Source organism: Capra hircus, assembly GCF_001704415.2.
Source record: "Capra hircus breed San Clemente chromosome X unlocalized genomic scaffold, ASM170441v1, whole genome shotgun sequence".
Lineage (NCBI taxonomy): Eukaryota > Metazoa > Chordata > Mammalia > Artiodactyla > Bovidae > Capra > Capra hircus.
In genome coordinates, this window is record NW_017189517.1 from 36,820,985 (window position 1) to 36,848,500 (window position 27,516).

At 37.2% G+C, this 27,516-nt stretch overlaps 1 protein-coding gene across 1 annotated transcript in view; it reads right to left on the reverse strand.

Moving 5' to 3' along the window:
• Nucleotides 1-3,139: 3,139 nt before the first annotated feature.
• The window catches only part of CXHXorf57 (chromosome X CXorf57 homolog), a 97,005-nt gene continuing 72,628 nt past the window's right edge, over nt 3,140-27,516 (reverse strand). Inside the window, 3 exon segments of the mRNA XM_018044101.1 lie at nt 3,140-3,270; nt 14,708-14,875; nt 21,670-21,956. Coding sequence (XP_017899590.1) covers nt 3,140-3,270; nt 14,708-14,875; nt 21,670-21,956 — 586 coding nt within the window.

Below are 27,516 nucleotides of genomic sequence, written 5' to 3' on the forward strand. Positions count from 1 at the left end.
TGAAATGGTACCTCATTGTGGTTTTGATTTGCATTTCTCTGATGAGTGATGTTGAGCATCTTTTCATGTTTGTTAGCCATCTGTATGTCTTCTTTGGAGAAATGTGTTTAGTTCTTTGGCCCATTTTTTGATTCGGTCATTTATTTTTCTGGAATTGAGCTGCAAGAGTTGCTTGTATATTTCTGAGATTAGTTCTTTGTCAGTTGCTTCATTTGCTATTTTCTCCCATTCTGAAGGCTGTCTTTCCACCTTGCTTATAGTTTCCTTTGTTGTGCAGAAGCTTTTAACTTTAATTAGGTCCCACTTGTTGATTTTTGCTTCTATTTCCAATATTCTGGGAGGTGGGTCATAGAGGATCCTGCTGTGATTTATGTCGGAGAGTGTTTTGCCTATGTTCTCCTCTAGGAGTTTTATAGTTTCTGGTCTTACATTTAGATCTTTAATCCATTTTGAGTTTATTTTTGTATATGGTGTTAGAAAGTGTTCTAGTTTCATTCTTTTACAAGTGGTTGACCACTTTTCCCAGCACCACAAGTAAGTTAACTTTAATATTAGCCCAAGCCAAATAAAAGAGTCACAAGGCTATATTCAGCCACGAAGGAAGGAAGGAATAGTATTCTTTATTCTAGGCAGCTATCTGCTTAGCTAAAAATGGAGAGAACTGTTACTCTATGAGAAGAATAGGTATTAGGATACAGCTAGCAGTCTCTGCTAACCTCCTTATATTCCACTCTCTTTCCAGGAGACAGTGACCACTCTAAAACATTATGAATCCAATCAAAGCATATCAGTGGCGACAAACCATTTACTGGCTTCCTAGAGCTCTGAAGGGGCTTCTCAGGTGGCTCAGTGGTAAAGAATCTGCCTGCCAATGCAGGAGACGCAGGTTCAAATCCTGGGTTGGGAAGATCCCTTAGAGAAGGAAATGGCAACCCACTCCAGGATTCTTGCATGGAAAATCTCAGACAGGGGAGCCTGATGGACTACAGTCCATGGGGTCGAAAGAGTCAGACAAAACTGAGCAACTGAGCAAGGACACAGCATGGATAGTCCATATTGGCAGAGGGTACCTAGCCAGATTTAGTAACATCAAATGCTACCAGTCTCACAAAATAAGGGTTTCAAATTTCTTTTAAGACCTAGTCTTAATGTAAATAAAATTAATGCAGGATAAGTCCAACAAAGAAATAAAAGTGGCAGAACATAAAGGTGCTCAGGTTCTTAATAACTTACCAAAGGATTTAAATGTGTAGATCTCATGTACCATCTAAAATTAGAAACTTCAGTGAAAGATTGTGGTCTTGTGGTAGACTATGTAATATTTTATAATTTACAAACCAGTTAATATAAAAGTGATACCATAGTAGTTTATTTGTGTTGATTTGGGAAGAATCAGCACTTACTGTCACTTGAAGATAAGGTCTTCCGATGTGATAGTTTGCTATTTTCCTTAGGAAATCACCACAGTACCTATTCAATTTTTCTGTAACTGGAAATGTAGACACAGATGTTAAAACTCCAAATTTGGACAGAAACATTACTATAAAATAAATTGCCATGAAAGTTGTTTTTAAAGATCTTGAATCTTAAAAATATTTCCTATTTCTCATTCAATATGAGAACAGAAATCACACCTGCTAAAGTGTGTAATTTTGCAATCTCAGCCTGAGGGTTTTTCAGTCAACAGTTACTTAAGTATTAACTTTTCGCTTCTCCAGCATTTATGTGGCACTAAAACTGAACTGCCTATTTAAGTTTCTAATAGCTTAATATGAAAACCCAGATTCTATTTGATAAACAACAGTTTTCAACCCATATGGAAGAATCATACTGGCTCATTTAGCAAGTACATGTAGGTCTATTATAGGTCAAAAATATGGAAGAAAGACATCAAATACATTCAGAAAGAGACAAGTTTTGACTTCTTTAATAATACATTCAAAATTTTAATATGAGGAGGATTCACTACTTTAACTTTAAACACAATTTTAAGAACAAAAGACCACACACTGGTCAAAACATTTAGATATTCAAAGGGTATGAAGTCACAATAGAGTGGAAAACCTTACGACAACTGAATTCAGTATGCTCATTGTACAGCTGACCAAACTAAAGGCCAAAGCAACTGGAATATAACAATCCACATGTGCTTTTGAAAATGACAGAAACTACCTCAGTTATAAGAAATGGAGGTTGACTGCTTTAGGGGAATGTAATCCTCAAATTAGCAATTTAGAATTTTCCACTGTAGTCTATAGCCATACCACCTGTCTGTGCCTGATGTTGTCCAATCTCAGAAGCTAAGCACGGTCAGAGTATGGTTAGCTTATGACCACAAACTTCTTCTGGTTAGAACTGGGATGGGAGAATTCCATCATAACCCAATTAAAAATGCAAGGATGCTAAATGTACATGAAAAGTTACTCTTGTAAGTTGGGATGCCTTAATGCTGAGGCAGTAGAATAAAATGGCTACACAGATAGCCACTCCTGGTTGCTCAGATGGTAAAAAAACAAAAAACAAAAAACAAACAAACAAACAAAAAACACAAATCTGCTTGCTAATGCAGGAGACCTGGTTCCATCCCCAGTAGGGAAGATGATCACAGGGAAGGGAATGGCAACTCACTCCAGTATCTTCCCTGGAGAACCCTATGGACAGAGTAGTCAGTGGGCTACAGTTTCCGGGGGTGGCAAAGTCAGTCACGATGGACACTTTCACAAATAGAACAGTGAACACAAATTCTAAGTCAAGATAATATTCATATAGAAACAAGTAACATGAATTTTCTTTTTCTAAGATAAATTTATTTATTTTAATTGGAGGTTAATTACTTTACAATATTGTATTGGTTTTGCCATATATCAACATGAATCCACCACAGGTATACACGTGTTCCCCATCCTGAACCCCCCTCCTTCCTCCCTCCCTGTACCATCCCTCTGGGGCTTGATGACCTTTTCAAGTAATGAATTTAAAATGAACTGTGTTAGCTCCAAACACAAGATGAACAGAAAACCACTTTAGAATTTATGTAATATTCTTGCTGAAAAACGGTTATTGAAATCACAACAAAATAACAGAATATCTTTAAAGCAATGCTTTATTTATAACCTTTAGTCATTTCATTTGCCAATTTTTAAGAAGTTATATTTGGTTTGTAAATTTTGTGCAAGTAGCCTTCTGCTTTATTGTTCCCCAAACTGCAGATATCCAAGACACAGATGACATGTTCTCCATCCATTTTAGATGCTGCTTTGATAATGTCACCTAAAAGTAAAGCAGATGGAAAGTAATATAAAACAGATATATATTTACTCAGATTAAGTATCACAAAAGCTGATTTTTCTTATAATTAACAGTCTCTGATTTTCTCCCTCTTCCCTCCAATTCATCACACACATCCATCGAGTTATGTCACAGTAATTTCTGCAGATAACAGTGAATACATCAAACAAATGCTATAAAAAATGTCAAGATACAAGCTGGTACTCCCCATAATTAATTAACTAAATAAATCTACATATTTTCAAGGTCATTTAGGTGCCAAGTAAACAGTTTCCTAGTACTCCTCAAGGAAATACAAAGAATAAATTTTTCTATTTTGAAATTCAATTATCAAGTATTTACAAAACTTCTAAGACATAAAGCAAAGTAAGAATAATAACTGAAGCTGCTTTTAAAGTATATTTCCTTTGAAGTAGCTTTATTAACTAACTTAGCTTTGGATATTCTTAAGCACCTTTATCAAGAGGGGATTGGGTGAGACATTGATGAAAATGGCAGAGTACAGAATTTCAGGGCTCTCTCCCTCCACTAAAGCAACTTAGAAGCTGGCAGAAAGCTCAGATCAGCTTTTGCAGAACTCTGGAATTTAGAACAAAACAACAACCTGGTGAAAGATTAATGAATAGAGATTCTGCTGCACTGTGGTAAGAGTGTGCTTGTTTTGAACTGCCCACCTACTCCCCAAATCAGCAACAGTCATGAAGATGGCAGCTTGCCCTCCTGGTACAGGTTGGTAGCATCAGAGGGAGCAATGCTGACCTTTTTCTCAAAGATGTGGTTATGTCCTTTTGATGTCTTAGGCAGCTCCCTCAAGGTCAGATGCAAGAAACTGCTTTTGTTTTACCCAATTTGGAGCACCCCCACGACTAGGGTACCTTTCCCAGTGGCTTTTGCTGAAAGCATATTAAGGGAGGCCTGGCGTGCTGCGATTCATGGGGTTGCAAAGAGTCGGACACGACTGAGCGACTGAACTGAACTGAAATGAACTGATATTAAGGCAAAAGCACTGATCAATCAGAGCAGATAGAGCAGGGGATAAAGTTGGGACAAGCAATAGATAAGACCAAAAAGCCTGGAGAGAAAGGAGCTGGGAAAAGAGATGCGGGGGGAGTATTATTGGCTTTTAAGACTTCCTGTGTATTTCAAGGAATCAAGGTAGCCACGTATATGCCCAGTGCTGGATGCATGTTCAGAAAAGGCCTGAGAAAACACTCATTGTTCACCTCTGGCTAACCATCAGTCTCTGCAGAGCAGAAGTGAGGGCTAAGACAGGATCGCAAACAACTGGCTAAGTACTGAAGGGGCTTCCCTGGTGGCTCAGTAGTAAAGAATCCACCTGTCAACGCAGGAGATGCGGGTTTAATTCCTGCGTGGGGAAGACCCCTGGAGGACAGCCTGGTAAACCACTTCAGTATTCCTGCCTGGAGAATCCCATGGACAGAGGAGCCTGGCAGGCTACAGTCCATGGGGTCGCAAAGAATTGGACACAACTGAGTGACTAAACAACCACAAAGCACCAAAGGGGTACCACAACATGGAGTCAATCTGCCAAACATGAGGGAGTACTGTTTTTCTTTTCTTCCTTTTCTTGGGTAAAATGGGATTTAAGGAATCTCTTTCAGAACACTACCTGACCACTACTAAACTACTATATCACAGATTCTGTGACTGCACATGACAAAGATTTCATTTTAACTATGAGAAGATTAAAACATTCAGAGGTTAAGTAAAATAACCAAAGTCACAGGGTGATTCTAAACTGGACAGTCTGGCATCAAAGTAAGGGCTCTGAACCTTTTGTGCTACTTCTCTAAAAAATTATGCTAAAAGGCTAGCAGTACATCCACATTTTATGGGGCCTGAAAAGGTACAGTATTGGGGGGCCCTCTTTATGAAACAGAAAGAAAAATACCTCCAAGAAAACCCCAGAAGGGCCTCGGAAGGGATTTATGCAAGTGAGAACTCCTCAAGCTTAGATTTCATCAGCTTCACACGAAAGCCACATCTGCCACAGAATCGGATGTTTTTTTAATCCTTAATAATTTTATTTATTTTTGTCTCTGCTGGGTGTTTGTTCCTGCATGGGCTTTGTTTTTAAGTTGCACAGAGTGGGGGCTAGTTGCAGTGCACAGGCATCTCCCTGTGGCGGCTTCTCTTGTTGTGGAGCACAGGGTCTAGGCACGTGGGCCTGAGCAGCTGTGGCATATGGGCTCAGCAGTTGCACTGCATGGGCTTAGTTGCTCTGAGGTATGTGGAAACATTCTGGACCAGGGATCAAACCCACATCTCCCACACTGGCAGGTGGACTCTCTACCACTCAGCCACCAGGGAAGCCCCTGATGAATTATTTAAAACTGTGCAAGTTCCCTAACACACAATGGATATAATAAAAGTGCTAGGTCTTCCCTGGTGGCTCAGTGGTAACGAATCCACTTGCCAATGCAAGAGACCTGGCTTTGAGCCCTGATTCAGGAGGATCCCACTTACTGCAGAGCTACTAAGCCTGTGCGCAACAACTACTGAGCCTGTGCTCTAGAGCCTGGGAGCCATAACTGCTGACCCCATGTGCAGCAACTACTGGAGGCCTTGTGCCCTAGAGCTCGTGCTCTAAAACAAGAGAAGCCACCGGAACAGAAGCCCGTGCACTGCAACTAGAGGGTAGCCATCCTTCCCCACTCCACAGCTAAAGAAAAGCACATGCAGCAATGAAGACCCAGCACAGTCAAAATTAAAAAAAAAAACAAACTTGCTAGTGCTATATAGTTTTCTCCTTCTTTGATTGGAATGGACTTTAATCCAGGTGCTTTGGAAAGATTTTAAGATCTTCAGATTTGATGCTAACAACAGAAACCCAAACCTTAATAATTCTAATTGTTACCATGTGGTTTATAAATACTGAGTTACACAGTACCTGCAACAAAATGTATAAGTAAGTCTTCTGTTTAGGTGACTCTGCCTACTTGTGTAAATGACAACCTCTCTGTGCTTCAATCTGCTCGTGTAGTAACTACATCATAGGAGGATTAAATGCATGAGAAAGCACTTTGGTAGCTGACATAACAATTAAATGTCAGCAACCATCCTTTTCTACTTCAGAAAAACTGGTATTACATTACAAATTTTTGGAGGTTTTCGTTAAATGTAATATTGCTTCTCTTGTTACCATACTGATTCTCTTCTATTTATAAATGTGTTTTGATGGGCAGTAAAACAAAGTGTCTCAAAAGTTTTAAATAGATAAAATGTGCTTTACACAGTTGTCTATAAAAAGTGCTTTATGTAATCCAAGCAATTCATACTATAAACGTCACTCTTATTGTTGTATGCAACTTTTGCTATCATGTAAATAAGTAAATAGAACTAATAGATACCCTGCTTTAAAAAATACCCTGCTATTAAATTACAATGTTATCATTTATATTACAAAGGAATTGTTTTAAGAGGGTTACAGATTTTACCTATAAAATGAGCTTCTCTACATCTTGTTTTAAATTGTTAGAATTACAAAAATTGTATATTTTTAGGAACATCATATATGCATAAGGTGAGTGTGACAAAGGAATGCTATGTGTTTACCATTCCATTTCCTATTCATGGTCACATGGGAGACAAAGAGTCCTGGCCTCCCTTTAGTTAGGTTAGCGTTAGTCGCTCACTTGTGTCCAACTCTTTGCAACCCCACAGGCTGTAGCCTGCCAGGCTCCTCTGTCTATGGAATTTCTCAAGCAAGAATACTGGAATGTGTTGCCGTTCCCTTCTTCAGGGTATCTTCAAAAGCCAGGGATCAAACCTGGGTCTCCTGCACTGCAGGCAAATTCTTCACCATCTATCTGATCCACCAGTTAGGTTGAGATCATGTAAATAAGTTCTGGCAAATGTGAGTGGAAATGTAGCGGTTTTGCTCCAACACAATTACAAGCCAGTTTCTTTCATCCCTTTCTTCCTTCGCCTAGACAACCCTAGAAGTCATTTGTTCCTGTTGGAGCTGCAGCAGGATGGAAGCAGGCTGCATTCCTGAATCACTGCTGGGGAGAAAGCTAATAACTGATTGCATCAGACTTGACTTGAGCAAGAAACAAACTTTTTCTGTGTTAAGTCACTGAGACTTTGGAATTGCTTTGTACTGCAGCACAGTCTAACCTATCTTGTAATATAGTGTGTCATTCCTTTCTCTGAACATAATATTGGAAATTTGGATTACCTAGAGGATAACAGAATTATTTTCTTACATGTGTTAAAACCTTTTCATACCATGTTACACTTCTGAAATGTTTATCAATGGAAACTGCTTTCAAAGAGGTGGGGTGTGTGTGTGTGTGTGTGTGTGTGTGTGTGTATACACATACATATATTCTTGTACTTAACAGTTAAAAGTATAATAGCAATTTCAATATCGTATCAGTATTATTCAACATGATTTGGGAACTATGGCTAATCCCTTGGAAAAACATTAAGCTGGATCCCCCATCTCATTCTCTATACCAAAATAAATTCCAAATGGATTAAAATTTTAAACTATAAAAATGAAACCATATTAACAAAAGCAAAAAAAAAAAAAAAAAACCACGCCCAAACAATCCAATTCAAAAATGGGCAAAGGACTTAAATCAACATTTCTCCAAAGAAGATATACACATGGCCAACGAGCTCATAAAAATATGCTATCATTTGTAGTTAGGGAAATGCAAATCAGAACCACAACGAGATATCACTGTAGGATGGCTATTATAAAAAAAACAATCAAAAGCAGAGCCCCCCCCAAAAAAAAACACAAAATAATGTGTTGGTGAGAATGTGGAGAAATTGGGATCCTCGTGGATTGCTTATGGGAATGTAAAATGGTACAGCTGCTGTGGAAAATGTTTTGCTGGTTTCTCAAAAAGTTAAATATAGAACTACCAAGCTGCTGCTGCTGCTGCTAAGTCGTTTCAGTCGTGTCCAACTCTGTGCGACCCCATAGACGTCAGCCTACCAGGCTCCGCCGTCCCTGGGAGTCTCCAAGAACACTGGAGTGGGTTGCCATTTCCTTCTCTAATGCATGAAAGTGAAAAGTGAAAGTGAAGTCGCTTAGTCGTGTCCGACTCTTCAAGACCCCATGGACTGCAGCCCACCAGGCTCCTCCATCCATGGGATTTTCCAGGCAAGAGTACTGGAGTGGGGTGCCATTGCCTTCTCTGAGAACTACCATATGACTCAGCAATTCCAACCCTAGGGATATTCTTAAAACGACTGAAATCAGGGACTTAAACAGGTACTTGCACACCAATTTACATAGCAGAACTATTCACAGTGGTCAAAAGATGGAAACAACCCAAATGTCCATCAACAGGTGAATGAATTAAAAAAAATGTGGCACATACATTCACCAGAAGATCATTCAGAAGTAAAAAGAAATGAAATTCTGATATATATTATAACATGGATGGACCTTAAGGATATGATACCAAGTTAGTAAGTCAGAGCGAAAAGGACTAAACTGCATTACTTCACTTAGATATCTAGAATGGGCAAATTCATGGGGACAGAAAGTAAAATAGAGGTTATCAGGAGCTAAGGAGAGGGGGGAATGGGGAGTTATTGTTTAACAGGTATAGTGTTTCTGTTTTCAGATGATGAAAATGTTCTGAAAATGGTTAACATTGATGGTTGCACAACACTGTAAATGTACTTAGTGTCACTGAATTGTACACTTTAAAATGGTTAAAGTGGTAATTTTATGTTATGCATATTTTACCACAATACAAATTATATGTGAGTAAAAAAACATATAAAAGTATCAGAAAAAAAAAACAGTGAATTAAAAAAAAATCTTCGACTGAGTGATGTCTTCTTGAGTCTGACATAAAATCGATAGCCACAAAAATGAAAGACTGATATATTTGAGTACATAAACATAAAATTACTTAACAAATCAAAACAAGATTCCCATTGAATAAATTTCAAGCTGATAAAAGTATTTGCAATACACAATGAAGGTTAAATTTCTTCAGTATGCAGAAAGAGCTTACAAATTAATTTTAAAAAGAACTCAGAAAAATGGAAAAAAAAACTAGCATAGGAAGTTCTAGAAATTCACAGAAAAATATAAATGGCCAATAAATATATGAAGATATTGAACCTTAGAAATAATTCAGAACTGCAAATGAAAATAATGATAACAATACATTTTGCCTATCATCTGCCAAAGATTAACAAGACTGATACTATCTAGTATTTTTAAGGGAGTGAGTCAAGTGGCACTCTTTCTTTTGGTTGAAGTGTGAATTGTTATAACCTTTTTGAAGGACATTTTGACAATACCTACCAAAATTTTGGGCTTCCCTGATGTCTCAAATCTGCCTGCAATGCAGGAGACCCAGGTTCGATCCCTGGTTGGGAAGATCCCCTGGACAAGGAGATGGCAACCCACTCTAGTATTCTTGCCTGGGAAATCCTTGGATAGAGGAGCCTCATGGCTATAGTCCATGGGTCACAGAGTCAGACACGACTGAGTGACTAACACTTTCACTTTTCACTTACACCAAAATTTTGAATTTGGTGACATCTAAGAAATAGGGAAAGGAATACATCAAGGCTGTATATTGTCACCCTGCTTATTTAACTTATATCTAGGGTACATCATGAGAAATGCTGGGCTGAATGAAGCACAAGCTAGAATCAAGATTGCCGAGAAAAATTAATAACCTCAGATATGCAGATGACACCACTCTTATGGCAGAAAGCGAAGAACAACTAAAGAGCCTCTTGATGAAAATGAAAGAGGAAAGTGAAAAAGTTGGCTTAAAACTCAACATTCAGAAAACTAAGATCATGGCATCTGGTTCCATCACTTCATGGCAAATAGATAGGGAAACAGTGGAAACAGTGAGAGACTTTATTTTGGGGGGTCCAAAAACAGTGCAGATGGTGATTGCAGCCATGAAATTAAAAGATGCTTACTCCTTGGGAGATAAGTTATGATCAACCTAGACAGTATATTAAAAAGCAGAGACATTACTTTGCCAACAAAGGTCTGTCTAGTGAAAACTATGGTTTTTCCAGTAGTCATGTATGGATGTGAGAGTTGGACTATAAAGAAAGCTGAGTGCTGAAGAATTGATGCTTTTGAACTGTGTTGTTGGAGGAGACTCTTGAGAGTCCTTGGACTGCAAGGAGATCCAACCAGTCCATCCTAAAGGAAATCAGTCCTGAATATTCATTGGAATGACCGATGCTGAAATTCCAATCCTGTGGCCACCTGATGGGAAGAACTGATCATTGGAAAAGATCATGATGATGGGAAAGATTGAAGGCGGGAGGAGAAGGGGCTGACAGGATGAGATGGTTGGATGGCATCACCGACTCAATGGACATGAGTTTGAGTAAACTCTGGGAGTTGGTGATGGACAGGGAGGCCTGGCATGCTGCAGTCCATGGGGTCACAAAGATTTGGACACGACTAAGCAACTGGACTGAAGAATTCATTTTACAGATATATAAGTGAACAAAGATTATAGATTATATATACATACACATGGGGCTTCCCCGGTGGCTCAATGGTAAAGAATCTGCCTGTCAACACAGAAGATGTGAGTTTAATCCCTAATCCGGGAAGATCCCCTGGAGGAGGAAATGGCAACCCACTCCAGTCTTCTTCCCTGGGAAATCCCATGGACAGAGAAGCCTGGAAGGCTACAGTCCATGGGGTCACAAGAGAGTCAGACACAACTTAGCAACTGACCACCACCAACATACATACACACACACAGATAGATATAGATACTCATTGCAGTACTGTTTGCCAGTATAAAAAGCATTTGGAAACAATCTAAATGTCCATCAATACGGGACTAATTAAGTAAATACCAGTATAGCTACACAGTGGAGTATTTATAGCTACTAAAATGAAAGAGGTAGCTCTCTATATATTGATACTAGCATGAAAGCTATTCAAGTGTTAACAGATAAAAGTTGGTTATGAAACCATGTTTAGTATAATTCCATGTATGTATCTAAGAGAGAGAGGAACAGACTGTATGTGTGCGTGTGTGCGCATGTATGTGAGACAGAAAGAATATACTGTCAAATGTAAAAATAATTTCTTAAAGGATTTAAATGCAGGTTATCTCCAGAGAGTGGGTGGGCTGGTAGAAAGGGATGAACCTTCAAAGGCAGGGAGGGAAACTTTCAGTTTTACCCTGTACCTTTTGGTATTATTTGAATTTTTAAATTATGAACATGGATAGCTTTTATAATAAAAAAACTAGTTTATAAAAATGTTGAAAAGATGATACCAATGTTATACTGTAAGCCACTGCATTACATTATTCTGTATATTCTTTTTTTAAATTAATTTATTTTAATTGGAGGCTAATCACTTTACAATATTGTGGTGGTTTTTGCCATACATTGACATGAATCAGCCATGGGTGAACATGCGTCCCCCATCCTGAACCCTGGTCCCACCTCCCTCCCCATCCCATCCCTCTGGGTTGTCCCAGTGTACCGGCTCTGAGTGCCCTGTTTCCTGCATTGAACTGGAACTGGCCATGTATTTCACATACGGTAATATACATGTTTCAATGCTATTCTCTCAAATCATCCCATCCTCACCTTCTCCCACAGAGTCCAAAAGTCTGTTCTTTGTATCTGTGTATCTTTCCATTTGTAATTATGGAGAGAATGGAAATGTTTGGAACCAAATTGATCTGTGCTCAAATCCTAGCTGTTATCTATGCTGATGAATCTCTCTGATCTTCAGTCTAATCATCTATCAACAGGAGATAATAATGTTTACCTTGCAAGGCTCTTCTTGTTAGGATTAGTTATTCAGTCCAGTTCAGTTCAGTCGCTCAGTCGTGTCTGACTCTTTGTGACCCCATGAATCACAGCACACCAGGCCTCCCTGTCCATCACCAACTCCCGGAGTTCACTCAGACTCACGTCCATCGAGTCCGTGATGCCATCCAGCCATCTCATCCTCAGTCGTCCCCTTCTCCTCCTGCTCCCAATCCCTCCCAGCATCAGAGTCTTTTCTAATGAGTCAACTCTTCCCATGAGGTGGCCAAAGTACTGGAGTTTCAGCTTTAGCACCATTCCTTCCAAAGAAATCCCAGGGCTGATCTCCTTCAGAATGGACTGGTTGGATCTCCTTGCAGTCCAGGGGACTCTCAAGAATCTTCTCCAACACCACAGTTCAAAAGCATCAATTCTTCGGTGCTCAGCCTTCTTCACAGTCCAACTCTCACATCCATACACGACCACAGGAAAAACCGTAGCCTTGACTAGACGGACCTTAGTCGGCACTCTGCTTTTGAATAGTTGTAACTTATGTAAAATGTCCAGGCACAATGCTTTGCAGAGAGCTAAATGGACACTATCATTATGCCATGAAAAATATGGTATTCCATGTTTGAAATGAATTACCTTGCTTTTGATTATATCCCTTCTCTCTTCTAGTGATTTTTGCCCTTCATGTCCCAAATATTAACTGCTCTAGCAGAATGGTACCAGGTATTTTCACATGATCATGTTAAGTGACTGCTGGAAGAATGTCGGCACTAGCAAGTAGTGGGTAACTATGAATTTTGTCTTTGTTTTTTTATATTGTTAATAGCATACACAGACAGCAGAAGAAACATGACAGAAGTGATGATACTGCAATGAAGCAAGAGCAAGAGTTCCATAGAGATTTCAAGTGCAGATTAGGGCCCTAATTACCAAATCCGGGGTTACTGACAGTCTAAGGAGCTGAAACGTAAGAAGTAATGTGTATGCATGCTCAGCTTCGCTTGACTTTTTGCAACCCCATGGACTGCAGCTTGCCAGCTTCCTCAGTCCATGGGATTTCCCAGGCAACAATACTGGAGTGGGTTGCCATTTCCTCCTCCAGGGAATATTCCTGACACAGGGATTAAACCCGCATCTCCTGTGTTTCCTGAATTGGCAGGTGGATTCTTTACCACTGAGCCACCCAGGAGGCCCCGTAAGAAGTAATACTGCAAGTTAATATATCATCTTTAAAATGGACTGTGGGAAAAATAAAGAACCTTATCTCTTACAAAATTGGATACTTAAGTTCAGTTTGAAGTGAGGTGTTAGTTGCTCAGTTGTGTCCAACTCTTTGTAACCCCATGGACTGTAACCCACCAGGCTCCTCTGTCCATGGAGTTCTCTGGGTAAGAATCCTAGAGTGGGTTGCCATGCCCTTCTCCAGGGGATCTTCCTAATCCAGGGATTGAACCTGGGTCTCCCGTATTGCAGGCAGTTTCTTTACCATCTGAGCCACCAGGGAAGTTCAGTTTGCAGTAACCGTTACTGCCAAAAGTTACTTCATCATCAGGCACAACTCCTAAGACTTGTTTAAAAACAACATACACTCAAGAGTTTCATCAGCTTAGAAAGACCCACCATAAAATCCCAAGATAATAAGGCGTTTCTTTAGTGCTTTTTTAAAGGGAATATTCATATAAGCTCAATGAAAATGGCTAGAAACATTACCACATGCTTAGGAAATAGAAATGACAGAAGAAAGTGAATAGGACAATTATAACTGGACATGTCATTTTACTCATATATAAAAATGATTTAAAGTTCAGGATGTTATATAGCAGCCTAAACAATTCGTTGGTTGAAGGGTTTCACTATTGGGATTACACACATGCTTAGCAGTCCTCAAGGAATTTATTGCATAGCACTTGAATAACTATTTATAAGAGAAAACAACTGTACTGTACTATAGTATGGGACTTCCCTGGTAGCTCAGCTGGTAAAGAATCTACCTGCAATGCGGGGATCCCAGTTTGATTCCTAGGTCAGGAACATCCCTTGGAGAAGGGATAGGCTACCCACTGTAGTATTCCTGGGCTTCCCTGGTGGCTCAGATGGTAAAGAATCTGCCTGCAATGCAGGAAACCTGGGTTCTATCCCTGGGTTGGGAAGATCCCCTGGAGGAGGGCATGGCAACTCACTCCAGTATTCTTGCCTGGAGAATATCCATGGACAGAGGAGCCTGGCAGCCAAAGTCCATGGGGCCGCAAAGAGTCAGTAATGACTGAGTGACTAAGCACACAGTATGGGGGCACTGAGATTTTGGGGAATTATAAGGTGAAAGGACAAACTGTCTTGCCCGAATTAAAAGGAGAGAGGAGTAAAAGCTGCACTGTTCCATATGCATACCACTTCAGTTTAGTGAATACTTACATTTAGAAATGTATTATAAAATAACATTCTTAATGCCTGCCTGGAATAGAAACCATTAATCTATCCAATTTTATTTTAAAATATATTCTCATTTATCTTTGGGTACTTTTACCAAATAACTCTTTAAACTGTATCAAATGTTAAAGCTAGAACTGTTTATATAGTAACATCTTAAGGTTGGGACCATTTGCATTATTAATTTTATTTTCTGACTGCAAAGATCCTGAGATTGTCTCACCTGCAAGTACTCTTGAACTTCTAATTATTTCACTGCCAGTTGATGCCTGTGGGTACACACAGCTGTAACGCATGCAGGTTAATAATGTGTCTACTTGAGATGTTCGGGCATCTTGTAGAGAATACATGGGGAGGAAAGCTACATTGATTGCTCTCTCATGGTTCAGCCCTGTTACAGAAAAATCACACATTATTAAAAGTGTAGTTAGTAACATGGTGCTAATGAGGCCAGATCTGATGGTCTGATCCTCACGTGTGCCAGATAGCTTCATAACTGTAAAAAAATAACTTTCAAAACTAAGGGACTAAACCCTTTGCCATGCAAATGCTTATAAATACATTATACTGATTGAAAGAGGAGACACTTCAGAGCAATCTAGCATCATCGTTGGAAATAACAGTCCCAAATCTTTTAAATATTGATGGATGGCTTAAATATTAATATCGAGAGAACAGCCTAGTCACAAAAATGAAGACATGTAGAGAATTTTCATCATCATTTATGAGACGCCATTACAGGACAGGAGAATTCAGAGATAACTACTGGTTCTCTTACTGCCATTTTGGACTTACGGATATAAGACTCAAGCAAGGCCAGGGATGGAAGTACCAAGGTTCCATTTGTCCTCAAACATACAAGAAAAATTTCAGTCACTCACCATTAGGGCTAGAAAAGGTTGCAGCTTGGGGGAACCACCACCATGCATCCTGACCTATGTCTGTTGTCTCTTTATGAGGGTCAATGTCAACTAGGGTGGACTAAAAAGACTTCTGACAGGCAAGGGTTTCAGCTGGGTATTCAAGCATGAGTAGCATTTAAATAAACAGAGAGAAGGGTATTTCAGGTAGGGCAGGAAGAAGCCAAAAGTACAGGCCAGAGTAAGGAAACCATCTTGACTGGATCAAGGAAAAATATGCAGAGCACAGCTTGACAACTCTGAATTCCACCGACACTCAAACCAGAAACTTAGAAGTTACCCTTAACTCTTCCCTTTCATTCTTCCCTGATATTTAGTCAGCAAGTCCTATAGATTCTATGATTTCAGTATCTGCCCTATTCATCCCATAGCAATTCTTAAGTATAGAGCATGAGCCAATGATATGTAAACAAGTCCTTCCAGTTAAGCTGTAAACTGATCCAGAAACGGAAGTCCATTCTTTGTTTTTTATGGGTAAACAACACTAAGTTACATAGCTTTAACTTAACAAATAACTAAGGGCTACTTAAAGCTTTTTAAGGATTACTAAAATCTGATATTCATAAACTAAAATAGTCATACCATCTAGAATTTACTGTGGATTCCAATTCAGTATTATTACTCCCTCATAGCTCAGCAATGCTGCAAAACTCATGTCAGTGTGCACATACTGCTATCCTATTTCCTTGATTCTAATACCAAATCTAAGGCATACCATCAATTTAATAATGGGTTTTTATTTTTTTTTTAATTTGTATTTTTACTTTATTTTACTTTACAATACTGTATTGGTTTTGCCATACATTGACATGAATCCACCACGGGTGTATATGAGTTCTCAATTCCGAACCCCCCTCCCACCTCCCACCCTATATCATCTCTCTGGATCATCCCCGTGCACCAGCCCCAAGCATCCTGTATCCTGTATCGAACATAGACTGGCAATTCATTTCTTACATGATGGGTTTTTAATAAAAAGAAAACACTGCATTAAATGTACCCATTGACCATAAGATGCACTCCAACTTGCAAATGTAAAAAAAGAGAAAGAGTGCTTTAGAACTGAGAAAATATCAAGTTGGAAACCTCGATTTTTAGGAAGATAGCTTTATTATCATTGTGTCATTGATACTATTATGAGTTGCTTTCTAAATTATAGAATACTGTGAGTTTAGCTTCAACATTACTGGTAGAATTCGTCATGAGTTGTTTGGCTGAACTAGAGTTCAGAGTGCAAATGTATAAGTAAATATGCCCAAGACCTCTGTACTTGATGTTCCTGTACATAGAATGCTCTTTCCCCAGATAAACACACGGCTTGGTCCTTCACCTCCGTTAGATGTCTGGTGAAATATTATTTTCTTAGGGAGACCTCCCTGACCACTCCATTTAAAATTTAGCCATTTTCAATGACAGCACTCTCTAACCCCTTTCTTCTAGCATTGATCGCCATACCTCATTTCACCACAGGGCTCTGTTATCGTTTGCATTAACTCATGTAACCTCAGTCCCCAGAGCAGCACTGAGCATGCCTTAGGTGCTCAGTAAATATTTGTGGAATTGAGTAAAAGAATGTATACGTGCACATTTCAATGTACAATTTTCAACTACTTAGACTTTAGGACATTTGTGCACTGTATTCAAATATGAATTCATCCATATTCACAATAGCAAAAGAGATGAACACAAATATCCTCCCCACAATGTACAGGTATAATGCACTTCAATGGTGACAATTTATATGTTACTTAGGTAACTTACAACATACTACTTAGGTAAGTGTGGTAATACATGTGGATTATATTAAAAATTAGAGGGAAATAGAAAATCAAACAAATAAGCTCATATTCCTCTTTTGTAAAGTATATTGTATGCAATTCATATATCTTCCTCTCAAATTCTTCGTTATCAATGTATTCCTTTTCCAATGAAAGTCTGTGTGTTTGTGTGTGTATGTGTTGGGTAGGATCCCACCACCTAGCATAGTACTTGGTATATGCTATATTTTATGAAATCTAAAATATCATTGTTTTTTCAGATGATCATTATTTTATACACCACTAAGGAAAAAAATACTACCAATTAAACAAAGGCATGGCATCAACTGTAAGATCAATATCCATTTTAAAAGATGTTAACATACGGGGAAAAAAGTGTGTCTTACACTGATGAAATCTGATAGTAGGTACTTAAGGTTTAAGGATTAAATTACTTTTATTATGCAATGGAATAAGGGACAGAATTAAGGGGTAGCAACAGTAACCCATACAATCCAGTGTGTGGCTCCATTTGGGATACAAGAATGAGAAGCATGTCAGTGGAATAGGATATCCTAAGGATACAGCCAGTGAAGAAACCAAGAGTGAGGGAATCCAGTTCTACTCAGATTTTAATGGTTCAAGTAGCCTTCGACACGGAAGGAGGCATACCTCAGGGCTACAAATAATTGGTCCTGAGCGTGCAGGCTAGTGCCAAGGAGGGCAGGAATTATGTTGCTCTGCTTGGTTGCTTTAATAAGAGAAAAAAATCAAGATAAGTAAAGCCTTATGATTTCCATGTAACTACAGCATATTACATTACTTTGATGTTACAGTTAATGCAATTACTTACTTACAATTTGTGATGATTTAAATCCATTTTTCAGAAAAGGAAAAGAATGATACAAAATTTTTCAACAAAAAATCCTGATTAAAAAGTCTACAAAACACTATCTTAACATTCTCCTTAAATTACACCTATTGTTACTGGAGTTTGTATCTCTTGATATCCAAGAGATAAACAGATGGCTTTCAGAGGTTTACTAAAGGTTGGCTGAGTAATTATTTTCCTCATTGTCTAAGTCAAATGCAAACTGAAGAGAGAACTTTTAAACTTTAATTGACTCATAGCATTTCAGGAGCAACTATTAATAAATTAGTGTTTGCAGAATCAATGATGTACTAATGCCATCTTTGAGTCCAATCAAGCTTTTGAGAAGTATCTTCTTAATATTTTAAGTGAGAAATAATTCTTAAAATTGACGAACAGATTAAAAAGCTTATACCTGGGCTAAATGTATTGAAAATTTCATCTTACTTCATTCAAATATCTTCTCTTTGAAGTGTGTTATTATATAATAGGCAATGAGCTGAGATTTTAGCACATACTATCTACTTATTTGAGTCAAGTAAGATGGCGTAATGAGAATTATTAACACAAGAATCGGTACTTTTGGGATAGGTTTCTGATATTGCCATAGTACCCAACTGGTTGTTGGGAGCCATTGGAATTGTGGGAAGGAAGATTAATAATTCTGTGCAGTATTTTCAATAATGATTCACCCTAGACCAGTCAAAGCTAACGACCAAATAATGGGATTATGGTCTGAATAACCTTTCTGGCTCCCAAAATAAGACACTTCAAAATTACTGGGCCCTCCAGAGATCAGCAAGATAAAGCTGAAGGATGATAAACTACTAGAAGGTAGTATCAGCGTAGGCTGTACACTCTTCATGTCAGAAGAACTTTAAAAATCATTCAGACTTATCTGCCTTCATTGGTTTAGCCAGTTATATCTGAAAACAGGGATCTAGAATAGGGGTCAGCAAACTATGAGCTGGGAGCAGGGATCAAATGTAGCTTCTACCTGGTTTTGAAGAATCCATGGCCTAGGAAACTTTTTTTTCATTTTAAATGGTTGGAAAAAAAAGAATATTTCGTGATACATGAAAATTACATGCAATTCAAATTTAACTGTCTATAAATAAAGTTTTAGTTAAACATAGTCAGGCACATTCACTTACACATTGTCTATGACTGCTTTCACACTAAAACAGCAGAGCAGTGAAGTATCACCTCACACCTGTCGGATCAGCCATCATTAAAAAGTAAAAATGGAGCTACCATATGACTCCTGGCTATATATACAAAAAAACCCCCACTAATTTGCAAAGATACATGCACCCCAATGTTCACAGCAGCATTACTGATAACTGCCAAGATATGGACGCAAGATAAGTGACCATCAACAGATGAATGGATAAAGGAGAGTGGTATACATGCACAATAGAATACTACTCAGTCATAAAAAAGATAAAAAATTGCCATTTGCCGCAACATGGATGGACTTGCAGAGCATTATATTAAGTGAAATAAGTCAGACAGAGAAAGACAAATACTATATGATATTGCTTATATGTGGAATCTAAAAAATAAAACAAACTAGTGAGTATAACAAAAAAGAGGCAGACTCACAGATATAGAGAACAAACTAGTTGTTATGGGAAGGGGGAAGAGAGAAGGGGGCGGGACATTATAAGGGTAAAGGATTAAGACATGATTTCTAATCATGGCCTGACTTTTACCTATCCAGTAGGTAAGACTAGAAGATATCCAGGCTTCGTTTATCTTTGAAACTAAGTACCTCATCAGGAACAATCCCTTTTCTCCCTTCCTGCAAGAAAACTCACAGAAAATTACTACTGAATGCTGGTAATTTGTTATTTACAGGCACCTAGTAATACTTACTTTTTCTGTTTTATTTAAAATGTTCTGTTTTATTTAATCCACATGTAGCTTATTTTTCAATGTTTTTATCCCTGTAAATCCACTTACGCCTTTGAAAAATGGTAGGATATAAAGCAGTCCAATTCTAACATGAATTACAGCTGGTTAAGTATAACAACAAATTAGCCTCCTTTACATCTGATTCTTGCTTTTCGGTGATACATATGATAGCTGAAATGTTTAGAGGATCAGCAACATGTTGAAAAGAAGAAAAATATTTAATTTCTATGACTGCAAATGAACTCATGATTTTCATGGTTACTTCTTGTATGGGAAATCTCTGCTGTAATTATTATTTCCTGGATATAAAACTAAGATAGATAAACTACCCAAAGAGACCAAGCAATGCAGTCTAATAAAAAGAAGCATTTGAAACTTAGATCTGAGACTGCCTAACAGTCAGTGGGAATTCATACTTTTCATAAATTATATACATAGACATAATCACATGGATGTAATATTTATATGTGAGGAGGTAGGGAAGAAGAGTGGGAGAGAGTAAGAGGGAAAAACGAATCTTGATAAAGGTCAAGGTAATTCCTTCCAGTACTAGAGATATAAAAATCTATGAAATACATTTTCTTTCAGGCATTAAATTAATTTGCTAATGGCATTTCATCATTCTTTCACTTAAGGTAATCAGATCTTCCTTTCAAGTACAAATAAAAAATTTCCCTTGATCTAGAGAGTATCTCTAGATAATTAATTTTTGTGCACATTTTTCATTCACGAGAAACAAAATTTAAAAATGAAGCTTAAAAATGTGTTGACTTTAAATTTTTATAAGTTCCATAGCTACATGTCAGTTTAGAACAACCTGAGAAAATAAGTTTATTGTCACTTACCAGACAATATAGTTTTGGGACTTCCTGGGTGGTCCAGTGGTTAAGACTTTGAGCTTCCACTGTAGGGGGCTCGGTTTCAATCCCTGGTAGGGAACGAAGATCCTGCATGCTGTGTGGCATGACCAAGAAAAGAGAAAAAACAAGATAGTTTTTTTCAGTAGCTTGTTTCTTTTCAACCTAAGTTACTTGAGAATTTTATTTTCTTCACAGACTAAACAGACAGAAGTTCATAGGATCTTCTCTTAATTATCCCTTTCTCTTGAACTGACATTTTACCCTTCAGTGGTTCAGATGCACTGAGAAAGAGAGGCAGAGAAGATGAGCAAGAAAGTGGTGGCTAAAGGAGAAGAGAATCGGTTTTAGAGCCAGTCAGGGGATAGAAAAGTTCCCTTGGTTCCCAGTCTTCTCTCCTCAAATACTTTCCAAGGATTTGCCAATATTTAAAAGCCCACAATTAAAGCTTCATGTATTCTAGGATGTGTTCCCATTCCTTTGGTTTGAGCCAAACAGGAGCTCTCTTTGGGTTTAACTTTTTTTTGGATGGGTGGAGGTGGAGCGTTTGTTTGTTTTTTTAAAGCAAAATCATATCATCTGTATTTAAATTATGTCAAGTAAATAACATTCACAGGGGCTTTCCTGGTGGCTCAAATGGTAAAGAGTCCACCTGCAATGTGGGAGACCTGGGTTGGATCCCTGGCTTGGGAAGATCCCCTGGAGGAGGGCATGGTAACCCACTCCAGTATTCTGGCCTGGAGAATTCCATGGACAGAGAGGCTTAGCAGGTTCCAGTCCACGGGCTCGCAAAGAGTTGGACATGACTGAGCAACAAAGCACAAGGAGACAGAAACATTCTAAGAAAAGAACAGGCAACTTACCTAAGATGGTTAATTCAGAACGTCCAAGGCTTCGGGCGCTCTTAAAATTATCATGTTTTGGGACCCTTCCTTCTAGGGGTACGTATTTTGCAGGCTGAGAATTAAACTGCCGACCAAGAAAATGTCTGTGCTCGAAACGAAATTTTCGTGGAATACTTTCAGGATAAACCTGGCTGTAATGCAGGTGATCTATCAAGCCGAACTTCTTGTCTCTCCACAGCTGACTTTCCCATTTATCACTTATAGTTTTTTTGGCTCTCACTATGAAGCTATGGCGTTTTCTCGACCTGCTAAAGAAACAATGAGATAAACACAACTGACCTATAAACTAATGAAATCAGGTAATTCAGTACAAAGAAGCAGATTAATAAGAAATAGCTTAAATGACTGTAAAAATCAAACAGCTGCCTAGAAAACATAAACTGAATGTCCAAAAGATAAATCTTATTAAAGTGAGGAATGAACTAAAATTCACCTTCAAAATAAACTTTTACTCCAAAGTATTAAAAATATTGTTTTCTCTGTTGCTGGAATTAATGAGATTTTTAATTATCTTCTTTATACTTTTTCTATCTTTCCTAAATGCTCTTAAACAAACATTCCTTGTATTTTCAGTGATAAATTCAAGTTAAGTCAAATTCATGAGAATATGAACATTTAGAGATTGAACCACTCCTCACTACTTGTGGAAGGTAAGCTTAAAATAAATTTTGTTAACTTTTGCTAAAAGTACCCTGAACAAATACAAAATATAGTCTATTTCTTGGATATAACACTCTTTCAAAAGGACCATTTATATGATATTCCTTTCAGATATAAATAGCATATGAAAAACAAAGAGGGAACTAAATTGAAAGACCACTTCAACTCTTGATTGTTCTCTGTCATCAAGTCCATTTATCATTTATGTACGACTTGCTTAACATATTTAGTTTCTAAGGCAGAATATAATTTATCTCTTACACACTGTGACAGTTATTCACTCAGCAACACCTATTATGTACCAGATACTGCACTAAGGAGTTTGGTAAAGTAACATTTTAATTGAATAATATACACTGGAATCTGAAGACATAGAGTAGAATCAGTTAAAAAGCCAGATCCTAGCGCTTCTCACTTTGTCAGTTCTGCTAGCTCAGACAACCTGAATCAAGTTGGTTTTTCAGAACTCCATTCCTAAGTTTAATAAGGTGGCTGAATTGCTTCACTGTATGCTGCTTGTGCCTTGGAGTTCATTATTCTCCTAATATTAAAGACCTTGCTGAGACAGAAGGGTGTTTCGACAGCAAGGTTTCAGTGTGGTTAATATATCACTTCTGCTTTTGGACTTTATTCCATATCCCCAGACTACTTTCTTGGTTTCTTAACCCTAGACAGAGACTGAACATTTATTACGAGGTAAAATACTAGACTGAATTTTGAGAGAAGATGAAGAAGTTGAACTTCTTACCAGGCATTTCAAATACTGCAATATTACAAAAGAGTTTCTCTTTAATTCTCAAAATTTAGTTGATGAACACACTTAACTTCCTTATAATACCACTTGATAACAAAAAGGACAGAACATATAATCACATGTGAAAAGGAAAAAGACTCAATAAAAGCCAAGAGGAAAACTCTAATAGGACTAAACTGGAGATTGGGCAATGGATTTAATCCCTTTATCTTCTAGAAATGAATTCCTCTTATCTAAACCAATAAAAGTACATAATCAGATCAGCAATAAGTAGATATTACAACCCAATATAGTGAGAAATCCTGACTGATTTGTTCTAAAATATATTATGCAAAGAACAAGTTATAGGCCATTCCAATTTTGAAAAATTAAATAATTTCATCTACTCCATAGGAAAAAAAATCCTCTAATTCACACTGTCAGGAATAAGTCTGATAGTCTATTTTCTGTGCTTATATTCTCATTTGAGTGTTAAGAACTGGCAAGGTTTAATGCTCACGTGAAAAAGATCTTCTGAAAAAAATCATGAATTGTTTTTTAATTTATTAACTTGGGACTGTAACTATGTTACATATAATATGTAATTATGTGTTTCAAAATTAATACAAATGGGTATGAAATCAGTACAGGAGATATTGGCAGTCCCTGGTTATGAATACTAAGATTTCAAGGGCAATAATTAAGAAAGAGACAAAATGTATCTAGAGTTCAGGTTTTTCTAAAAATGGAAAATCGTATACTATAATTCTTTAATTTTTAGCTTGAATATTACTAATATTACCATACAAAACACATTATGCTTTAGGCACAATACATAACTAAGATGGGCTTCCTGGTGGCTCAGTGGTAAAGAATCCACTTGCAAAGCAGAAGACCCAGGTTCGATCCCTGGGTTGGGAAGATCCCCTGGAGGGCATGGCAACCCACTCTAGTATTCTTGCCTGGAGAGTCCCATGGACAGAGGAGCCTGGTGGGCTGCAGTCCATAGCGTCACCAAGAGTCAGAGATGACTGAAATGACAGCACGCACATATGCACATAACTAAGATACAGCTTAATTACCTAGCAAAATTATACATATATATAGAATTATTTATCAGAATTATAGTAATCATTCTTATTTTAGTGAATCATTTTACCCTTATTCCTGATGAGAGTGGATATATATTTTAATGAAGAAAAATTTCAGAAGACCATATTTAGGTTGTGAATTGAAAAAAGGTCATTGTATAAATGTGTATGTGTGGTGATTTTGTTTCTTCACTGAATCTACACTAAGCATTTCATTGTGTGGATAAGAGTGACAGGTAGGGGTATATGAAGGCATACGGGAGTGGGAAGAGCTATTTCCTTTGCCTCTTTCCTGCTTGCCTTCAATGACCCCATACTGGTGCAAGATCTATAAGACTGGAAAAAAAACAGGGTATTCCAGTCAGTGATCAGGTCTGTGCTTGGTAGCAAACATATAGTGGACTTTAAAGGACTGTGTAAGTCAGAAGCTACTTATAATGTCTTATGATCTCAGTAGTACTATCACTGTTCATTGCTAGCTTTTCAGTATATGTCTCATTTATTTATGTTACCAGATACAAAGGATAAGATGTTAAACTCTGTAATCTTCAAAATACCTAACACAATCAAATTGCATACACAAATTAGCTATATACTCACAAAATATGTACTTTTGAATTTACACACATAATAATTTCCAAAACTAACATGAAATATATCTGGGAATACATTAGTAACCTTGTTAACACATATAGATCCAATTCATTCATTAAACCCAAAGTATAATAACACAAAGGGGACTATGTAAAACTAGAAAGCTTCTGCATGGCAAAGGAAACCATCAACACAATGGAAAGGCAACCTACTGAATGGGAGAAAATGACTGCAAATCATATATCTGATATGGGATTAATATCCAAATATATAAATAATTTGTTTACCTCAGTAAACAAAAATAAGCAATATGATTAAAAAGGGGGCAGAGGATCTGAATAGACATTTTCCCAAAGGCATACAGTTGGCATACAGGTACATAAAAAGATGTTTAACATTATTACTAGGAAAATGCAAATAAAACCCACAAGGTATCATCTCACACCTGTTAATATGGATATTATCAAAAATACAAGAATAAACAAGTATTGGTGAGCATGTGGAAAAAAGTCAACCCTTATGCACCGTGGGAATGTAAATTGGTACAGCCACTATGAATAACGGTGTGGAGCTTCCTCAAAAATATAAAAATAGAAAAACAATATGATCCAGCAATTCCACTAGTGGGTATTTATCCAAAGAAATAAAAAGCACTAACTCATAAAGATATATATACCCCCATGTCCACTGTAGCATTATTTACAATAGCCAAGACCTGAAAACAACCTAAGTGGCCATCAATGAATGAATGTATAAAGAAAATGTGGTATAGATACAAAGGAATATTATTCAGTCAAAGGGAAATCTTAACTTGGATGAATCTTGAGGACACTATGCTAAGTGAAGTAAGTCAGACAAACACAAATATTATATGATCTTACTTATATGTGGAATAAAAAAAGACCAGTCAAAAAAACAAGCTCACAGATACAGAAAACTGACTGATGGTTGCCAGAAACAAGAGTTTGTGAGGGGGTGGGTGAAGTGGGTCAAAAGTTATAAAATAAATAAGTCATGGAGATGGAATGTACAGCTTGGTGACTATAGTTAATACCATACTGCATATCTGAAACTTACTAAGAGTAGATCTTTTTCATCACAAGGAAACAAAATTTTATAACTATGTATGGTAATGAATGCTAACTAGACTTATTGTGGTAATCATTCTGCTATACATACAAATACCAAATCATTATGCTGTACGCCTGAAATTAATATAATATTATATGCTAATTATACCTCAATTAAAAAAAAAAAAACGTAAAAGAGTTTTGTAAATTAGGAAGAACCATTATCAACTTCATGTATTGGACACTTCTTGAAAAACTATCTATCTTGTTAACAGAAATGCCATGTTGGGGGTTTGGGACACTACACCAACTGAATAAGATTTGATCTTTTGCTCGCACTCTAGTTACATTTCTCTTTTTTTTTTTTTTTAACAATTGTGACTGTTTAAATTTAATTATCAGTTTCTTTAAGGTTTGCTTGCTCCGAATAGCTAAAAGTTATCAATATATTTTAAATATTGATAATAACCAAGAAAAAATAAAGAGAAATTAAAGGCAATTATCTATAAGCCTGGGCAAAATATTATAAAAATCATATAGATTCAAAAAAAGTAAAAAATTAAACCAATCATTTATATGGTAACACATCCAAGGGTTTATACTCACATAATCTATAAGAATTAACTGATTATTTTTACTTAGTTTCCAGATTTTTTCTGCAGAGGGATGCTATACAAATGTGACAACTCTGAGAAACATTTACAGTTTAAAAAGTACTTTCGTGGATCCATGTTGATGTATGGCAAAACCAAAACAGTATTGTAAAGTAAAATAAAGTAAAATTAAAAAAAGTCTTAGGCTAATTTTATGAAGTAAATAAAAAATAAAGGAATGCTATCATCCCTTTTGAGTGCATGCCAGTCGCTGAGTCCCATCCAACTCTTTGCCACCCCATGGACTGTAGCCAACCAGACTCCTCTATCCATGGAATCTCCCAGACAAGAATACTGGAGTGTGTTGCCATTTCCTCCTCCAGGGGACCTTCTTGACCCAGGGATTGAACCCGCATCTCCTGCACTGGCAGCTGATTCTTTACCATTGAGCCATCTGGGAAACCCGATGTCAATTTCAGAGATGAGCAGGTTGACATATAGAGTGACTGAGTTGCCTCTGTTCACACAAGTTAAAAAACAACCAACCAACCAACCTGAGGTATAGTATTATGGTACATGAACAAAAATGAAAATACAACATAAAAACTTATAGGATTCAGTGAAAGTAGTGATCAGAGGGAAATTTATAACATAAATACTGATATTAAATAAGATATCATTCAATAATGTAACATTAAACTTAAAGGAACTAGGAGTGACAGAAGTAATTATGCTTAAAGTAAATATAAATGAAATAGAGAATAAAAAACATAATAGAATCTAAGAAACCAAAAGCTTATCCTATGTAAAGGCCAACAAAATTGATAATCGTCACCTCTACAGACCCAAGGAGTGAAGACATAAATAACTAAATTCAGAAATACAGTGTGATTCATTACAGAGATAAAAAAGATTAAAATAGAATACTATGAACAATCATACACCATAAATTAGAAAACTGAGATGAAACAAATTCATAAAAGCAAAAAAAATTACTGAAACTCATTCAAAAGAAAAAAAGGAAAAAAAAATTCTCCATAGACCTATAGCAAGTAAAGAGATTC